At 41.1% G+C, this 7,364-nt stretch overlaps 1 protein-coding gene across 1 annotated transcript in view; it reads left to right on the top strand.

The window, feature by feature from the left end:
• The first annotated feature begins 1,450 nt into the window (after positions 1-1,450).
• Positions 1,451-7,364, top strand: part of LOC117559514 (zinc finger protein 79-like) — a 27,970-nt gene continuing 22,056 nt past the window's right edge. The window contains exon 1 of the mRNA XM_034236306.1: positions 1,451-1,825. Within this exon, the coding sequence (XP_034092197.1) occupies positions 1,706-1,825 (120 nt within the window). The 5' untranslated portion in view covers positions 1,451-1,705. The remainder of the gene's footprint in view (positions 1,826-7,364) is intronic.

The following is a 7,364-nucleotide window of genomic DNA, read 5'->3' as shown; positions in this document are numbered from 1 at the left end:
GCTGTGTATTGGAGCGATAAAGTCATCCCCTATCAATGCAGTTCTGATAGAAGCAGGAGAGACACCTCTGGAGATCAGAAGAGAGAAACTTGCTCTGTCATACTGGGTCAGACTACAAGGAAGTGGAGAAGAAAATATTTCAAATAGAATATTACAGGATTGCTGGGAATATGCAAAATTCCAGGGACGTGGGTTTGGCTGGACGAGTAGGGAGAGAACGAGGGCATATGGAGTGGAGAATATCACGTTTGCCAAAGCAACCCCATTTAGCAGTGTTCCCCCATGGCTTTCCCCAGAAGATAAAATAGATATGAGTATTGTAGAAAGGAAAAAAGAGTGGCAAATAAATGAAGTGGGAATTAAAACAAGTATGTATCTGAACAAAAGTTACTACAATTTCCTACACATTTATACAGATGGTTCTAAGAACAAGGAAGAGTGTGTTGGAGTTGGCATATACATCCCAGACTTTAAAATATCTATTTTAAAAAGAGCGTCTGATCAATTATCAGTGTATACAGCAGAAATGCTTGCTGTAATAATAGGATTGCAGTGGGTTGAAGAGGTCAGACCAGATAGGGTGGTTATATGTACAGATTCATTTTCCATATTACAAAGCATACAATCAACAACAACTGCCAGAGAAGACATTCTCATAGAACTGAATCATAGCCTGTTAAGACTGCACAGAGGCGGTATAGATGTGCAGTTCTGCTGGGTGCCTGCACATGAGGGGGTGAAAGGGAACGAGTGTGCTGATAAATTAGCAAAATGTGCACTACAAAAGGAAATAACATTACCAGTTCAACTTGGAGAAGGAAAAGCAGTCATTAAGAAAAAAGGGATGAAGATCTGGCAGAAAAGGTGGGAGAAAGACCAGAAAGGCAAGGACTATCACAAAGTACAAAGTATAATTAATATTCATAAAGAAAGAAACAGAAGGGAGGAAATCATGATGGCTAGACTCAGAATAAATCACACGGCTTTGAATAGTACGCTGTATATCATGGGGAAAAGTGACAGTAACAAGTGTGGGAACTGTACAGTAAAATAAGATGTAGAACATATCTTGTTACATTGTGACATCTATAAAGCGGAAAGAGAACAATTAAAGGCTAAAGTTTTAGAGGCAGAGAGGGAATGGAGTGTGGTTGGTGTTTTGGGAACTAAAGGAGAGGGAGTAAGAGCTACCAGAAAGGCACTGTTTAAATTATTGAGTGAAACTGGGGTAGGAAAACATATTTAACATTAGGTCAGGAAAGAACATAGATTTGTATTTTGTTTTATTTATTTCATGGTTTTATTGATTGATTGATTGATTTATTTTTAATTTAATTTTGTTTAGATCATAGGTTAAAGAGTTGGAATGATGTGATGATTCATACTCATGTACAGTAGGTGGCGGTATGCACCTTTTTAAGTTGTTTGCAATCCGCCAAAAACTAGAGAAGAAGAAGATATCACCAGTTGTTCGTCCCACATTTTATTCGGTAACGGCGTCTCGTCGCTACGGTTCTCTCTCTCTCTGTGTTCCTGAGAAAGTGTGTGTGAGCTCCAGCACTTCTGATCCATCATCTGTGTGTTTGGATAAACCTCTGAATGGACTGTGTGCTCTTTTTTCTGGAGCGTTTACCTCGGACTATATGAGCTAGCTTAGCATGCTAGCTGGAAACACGTTAGCAACGCCAGTCAGATTGAGAGTTTGATGGAGAGAGAAACGGTGTGTTTCAAGGAGCTTGCAGGAAAAGGTAATCTAGTAAACATGAGTAAAGTCCAAATGCTGCTGTCGTTGAAGAAGCAGCGACTCACTGCTGCTGCTGAAGAGATATTTTAGCAGGTTCCCTCATCTATAATCATTTATACAAGCGCAACTTTGAACATGTCCAGCAGTAAAATGCAACATGAGAAATAATCAAGAAACATCATACATTAAACACCGACAGGGAACATTTTACTGCACCATCATTACCTTTTCATAAGAAGGTGCCGTCAAATGTTCTGTTAATACTTGCATACTTTTACTTAAATAAGGTTTGAATGCAGGATTTGAATTTGTAACAGAGTATTGTAATTCTATACTGTAGGCGTAGTGTATCTGTGAACGATCCCAAATACAATTCATTGTTTACATTGCAGCTAGTGCTACGCCAGAAGAAAAAAACGTTTTAACTGGAAGTGGAAAGGGGCTGGGCTACATAAGGTGAATTGAGCCAACACAAATACACGATAGGTGGGACTAAGAAAGATAATTTGAAAATATAAAAACAAAGGCATTAATTAGGGCTGCAAAATGTCTCCCATTGTAATGGTGATTAGATTTTTAAATGCCAACACTTAACAGTTTGTTCTGACTGTGTGTTTCCTGTTTCCTGCAGATGTCCAGCTGCTGGTGGTGGTTAAAGAAGAGTTTCTCCCTGACCAGCAGGAGTGGAGCACCAGTCTGGACCCGGAGGACCCAGAGCCCCCCCCACACATTAAGCAGGAACAGGAGGAACTCAGGATCAGTCAGGAGGGAGAGCAGCTTCAGGAGCTGGAGGAGGCTGAGATCACCAAGTCCACTTTCACTCCTGACCCTGTGAAGAGTGAAGATGATAAAGAGAAACCTCAGTCCTCTCAGCCTCATCAAAGACAAACTGAACACATGGAAACAGAAGCTGATGGAGATGACTGTCGAGGACCAGAACCAGCCAGGAGCTCTGATCCAGAGAGCAGTTTACAACCAAAGACTGAGGACGACACTGGAGACTCTTCTGAACCTGACACTGAAGACAGTGCTGATTGGAAGGAGGCCAGAGAACCTGCATCAGGCTCAAACTCACTGAAACATAGACATGAATCTGTCAGTGATCCACAACCTAGTGCTGAAAATAAACCATTCAGCTGCACAGTCTGTAAGAAAGCTTTTTCACAGAGTGGGCATTTAAAGGCACACACGAGAGTCCATGCAGGAGAGAAACCATTCAGCTGCTCAGTCTGTAAGAAAGCTTTTTCACATTGTGGAGATTTAAAGAAACACATGAGAGTCCACACAGGAGAGAAAGCACACAGCTGCTCAGTCTGTAAGAAAGCTTTTTCACGGAGTGATAGTTTAAAGAACCACATGAGAGTCCACACAGGAGAGAAAGCACACAGCTGCTCAGTCTGTAAGAAAGCTTTTCACAGAGTGGAGATTTAAAGAAACACATGAGAGTCCACACAGGAGAGAAAGCACACAGCTGCTCCGTCTGTAAGAAAGCTTTTTCACGGAATGCAGATTTAAAGAAACACATGACAGTCCACACAGGAGAGAAAGCACACAGCTGCTCAGTCTGTAAGAAAGCTTTTTCACAGAGTGCAGATTTAAAGAAACACATGAGAGTCCACACAGGAGAGAAAGCACACAGCTGCTCAGTCTGTAAGAAAGCTTTTTCACATAGTGGAAATTTAAAAGACACACATGAGAGTCCACACAGGAGAGAAAGCACACAGCTGCTCAGTCTGTAAGAAAGCTTTTTCACACAGTGGAAATTTAAAGACACACATTAGAGTCCACACAGGAGAGGAAAAATAGAGCTGCAATGTTTGTGAGAAAATATTTAAATGGCATAATCGTTTCAAAAGACATAAGTGTGTTGGTCGTCAGCTGCTTCTGTAACTGTCAGGGAATACATTCGTCTATTTTGTATCCTGATGACCTCATGCCGTTACATGTAATACGTAACTCCCTAAGCCTGATTTCACCCACCTGCAACCGATTCGCTAATAATCACAAATCTTCATTTTCTTTGACCCCTTGACTCGACTATTTCTTGTTTAATAATCGTTACATCTCCTCAGGACCAAGTTCCTGTGTCATGCCTTTCACCTGCTGATCGCCGACTGCTCATTTAAGGTGGACTCACCTTTACAAGGGACCAGCTAGTCTTAGTGTCTTAATGCAAATGTGTTGTAAAGTGATGCTAGACCAATAACGTGCTGTTGGGTAGTGTGCTCTCTGCAGGACGGTGTCTGTACTCAAATATTGTTTATGAAATGAGAGCTTCATTCCGTTTTTGTTGTCTAAACAACGCCAACAGTGTGATACGTCTTCTTTCCAGCAGATGGCATACATGTTACATCATCCAGTTCAACTGTCATCCACATATTAATGATTCAAAACAGCAATGTGTAAGATATGGCTAGTAATTGACCATTTCAACAGAATGTGAAGAGGTTACAGTCTTGAGGCCATGTCCAATATGTTTATGTTTTGTTTGAATAAATCTACTGAAATGAGCATTCAATGACTCAATTATTCTTAATTACTGTCATTACATCATGGGTTTGCATTGCAATATTAGAACGCATTAAACCCAACTTTAGTTCTTCCAAGTTGCGGGTGTTCATTGTTTAGAAGTCCGCTGTGTTTCATCCAAGCTTCCACTTCGTGCTCCGATAATGCTGAAAGTATCTGTTGTATGCTTTACCTGCTCCAGTAACAAAAGTGCAATTCACTGGACAGAAACAAGAGATAGTGGATGGATCCCAAAAAGAACCAGAAGATAGCCCGTATAGAGCCTTCAGGTTCTGATAATGGTCAGGGACAGAGCTAGAAAAAAACTCCAAAAACCTGAATAGAGCTAGAAGATAGCCAGTACAAAGCCAAGAAAGACCAAGTAGAAAGACAGGAAGGAGCCAAAAGAGTTTGTGTTTTTAATATTCAAGCTCTTCTTTTAAGATATTAGAACTTCCTATCTCAACATGTATCCTTTTATGTCAATTAAAATAAACTTACATTTTTGCTGCCAATTATAGAGATTGTTTCACAGCTTTATCTTAAATATATAGACTTTTATCTTTACATATAGATTACATAGGATGAACAGCACGGTCCACTCTGCTGGATTCTGCCCAAATCTGCTCCAAATGCATGCACACATCTCGCTTTATCCATACTCCTGCAGTTGTATTAGGGCTGAACGATATACCGTGTCATGGCGATAACCGCGGTATGTGCATGCGCGGTATTCACACCGCAGGGACGTGCGGTTTTATTCATTTAAAAAAAAAAAATGCTTACGCACTTTAGCACATAATTCAAAATAAAGATACCCTTATTACTTATCGAAACTGCACATACAATATATCCGATTAAAGCTGAGACTCCACAGATTATTTAAGTATAGTATCTAAGGTTTGAACTGATCGAGTTTCTACACGGACCACTATTGCGGTAAGCATGTTGTAACTTCCGGTTGTTGTCATCTCCGGGTATCCCGTGTGCCTGTTCTGTTGCTGATAGCTTATTATCTTAACTTAATCGATCGTTTTAAAACTCTTGATCACGGCAACTGCCTGACGTTGTAATCACACGTTACTATAGCTTAAGCACTCACAACTCTCCTTCTCTTAGCGACTGTAACTCCACAGTTGCCTACACTCTTTTCGGGTTTTCTAACGGTAGCTACTTTAGCTTGATAGCTAGCCATGGCTCTTTCCCCACCCTCGGGTGCTATTTTCTGCTCTAACTGTCTCATGTTTGGTTACTTCCCTACCTCCTTTACTGGTACCGGTACATGTGTTAAATGTAGTATAGTTGTTAGGTTGGAGGCGGGAATCATAGCCATAGAAGCCCGGCTCCGCATCTTAGAAAGTAACTCAGCTACAGTAAAGCCCATGTTAGCCGGTGCGGACCGGCAAAAGGTAGCTCCTATTAGCCGTCCCCCGGCAACTCCCGAGCAGCAGGGAGACTGGGTGACTGTTCAGAAGGGGCATAACGCGAAACCCGCAGGTCCCCACCAACCCGTTCACGTATCTAACAGATATTCCCCTCTCAGCGAGACACCCGCTGAGAAGCCAACTCTGGTTATTGGTAGCTCTATTATGAGACACGTGAAATTAGAGACCGAAGCCTCCACAGTCACATGCATTCCGGGGTGCCAGAGCGGGGCCGACGTTGAGGTGCATCTTAAACTGCTGGCTAAAAATAACGTAAATACAGTAGGATTGTTATTCACGTCGGTGGTAATGAATGTTCGTATACGCCAATCAGAATGCACCAAACTTAATGTGGAGTCGGTGTATAGTTAGCTAAAACAATGTCGGACACCGTAATCTTCTCTGGTCCCCTCCCCAATCTGATCAATGATGACATGTATAGAGCCGCATGTCATCATTTCAGCGCTGGTTGTCTTGGTGGTGCCCAGCAAACAATGTGGGCTTCGTAAATAATTGGACAGCCTTCTGGGGAAAACCTGGTCTGATTAAGAGAGACGGCATTCATCCTACTTTGGAAGGTGCAAATCTCATTTCGGCAAACATTTCAGGGCTTTGTGGACTTAATCCATGACAAACTGGAGTTGAGACCAGGAGGCGGAGTCGCAGTCTTACACGCTTCTCTGCGCTCTCTCCTAGGCAGTCATCCATAGGAATCCCGAACCCAATAAAAATACCCAATATTAGCGGTGTGTGTGTCTGCCCAAGGACAAGTTAAGGTAAAACCTAATAGAGGTGTCATACATAATAACCTAATAAAAGTAAATGTAACAACTACTACAGTGCAACAAAACAGGAATATTAAATGTGGTCTCTTAAACATAAGATCTCTAGCATCTAAAGCAATATTGGTAAATGATTTAATATCAGATTATAATATTGATATATGCTGTCTCACTGAAACTTGGTTGAGACATGAAGAATATGTCAGCATAAATGAGGCCACTCCACCCAGCCATATCAATACTCATATTGCCCGAGGCACGGGCCGAGGAGGTGGAGTTGCAGCAATCTTTGACTCAAGTTTACTTATCAATACTAAACCAAATTAAATTATACCTCCTTTGAAAGTCTCGTTTTTAGTCTTACGCATCCGACCTGGAAAACTTTGCAGCCAATCTTATTTGTTACAGTGTACCGTGCACCAGGTCCTTATTCAGAATTATTATCAGAATTCTCTGAGTTTTTATCAACTTTGGTACTTAAAACAGATAAAGTAATTATCGTAGGTGACTTTAATATTCATGTTGATGATGATACAAATAGCCTTACTGTTGCATTTAACTCTATATTAGATTCTGTTGGTTTCTGTCAGAGTGTAAATAAACCAACCCACTGCTATAATCACACTCTCGACCTTGTTCTGACTTATGGTATTGAAATTGAGCAACTATTAGTCGAACCGCATAATCCTGCTTTATCCGACCATTTCTTAGTAACTTTTGAAGTAATGTTACGAGACTACAAAGCATTAGTCAAAAGCTCCTGCAGCAGAAACCTATCTGTTAGTGCTATAGCCAAATTTAAGGAAGAGATTCCACCAATACTTAACTCGATAGCATGTCTGCATGTAAGGGAAGGAAACTTATACAAAATGTACACCACCCCAAATTGATCATGTTGTTGATAGT

Source organism: Gymnodraco acuticeps, unplaced genomic scaffold (genome assembly GCF_902827175.1).
Source record: "Gymnodraco acuticeps unplaced genomic scaffold, fGymAcu1.1, whole genome shotgun sequence".
Classification (NCBI taxonomy): domain Eukaryota; kingdom Metazoa; phylum Chordata; class Actinopteri; order Perciformes; family Bathydraconidae; genus Gymnodraco; species Gymnodraco acuticeps.
Note: the sequence above shows the minus strand (reverse complement) of the source record. Positions and strands in the feature narration are given on the sequence as shown.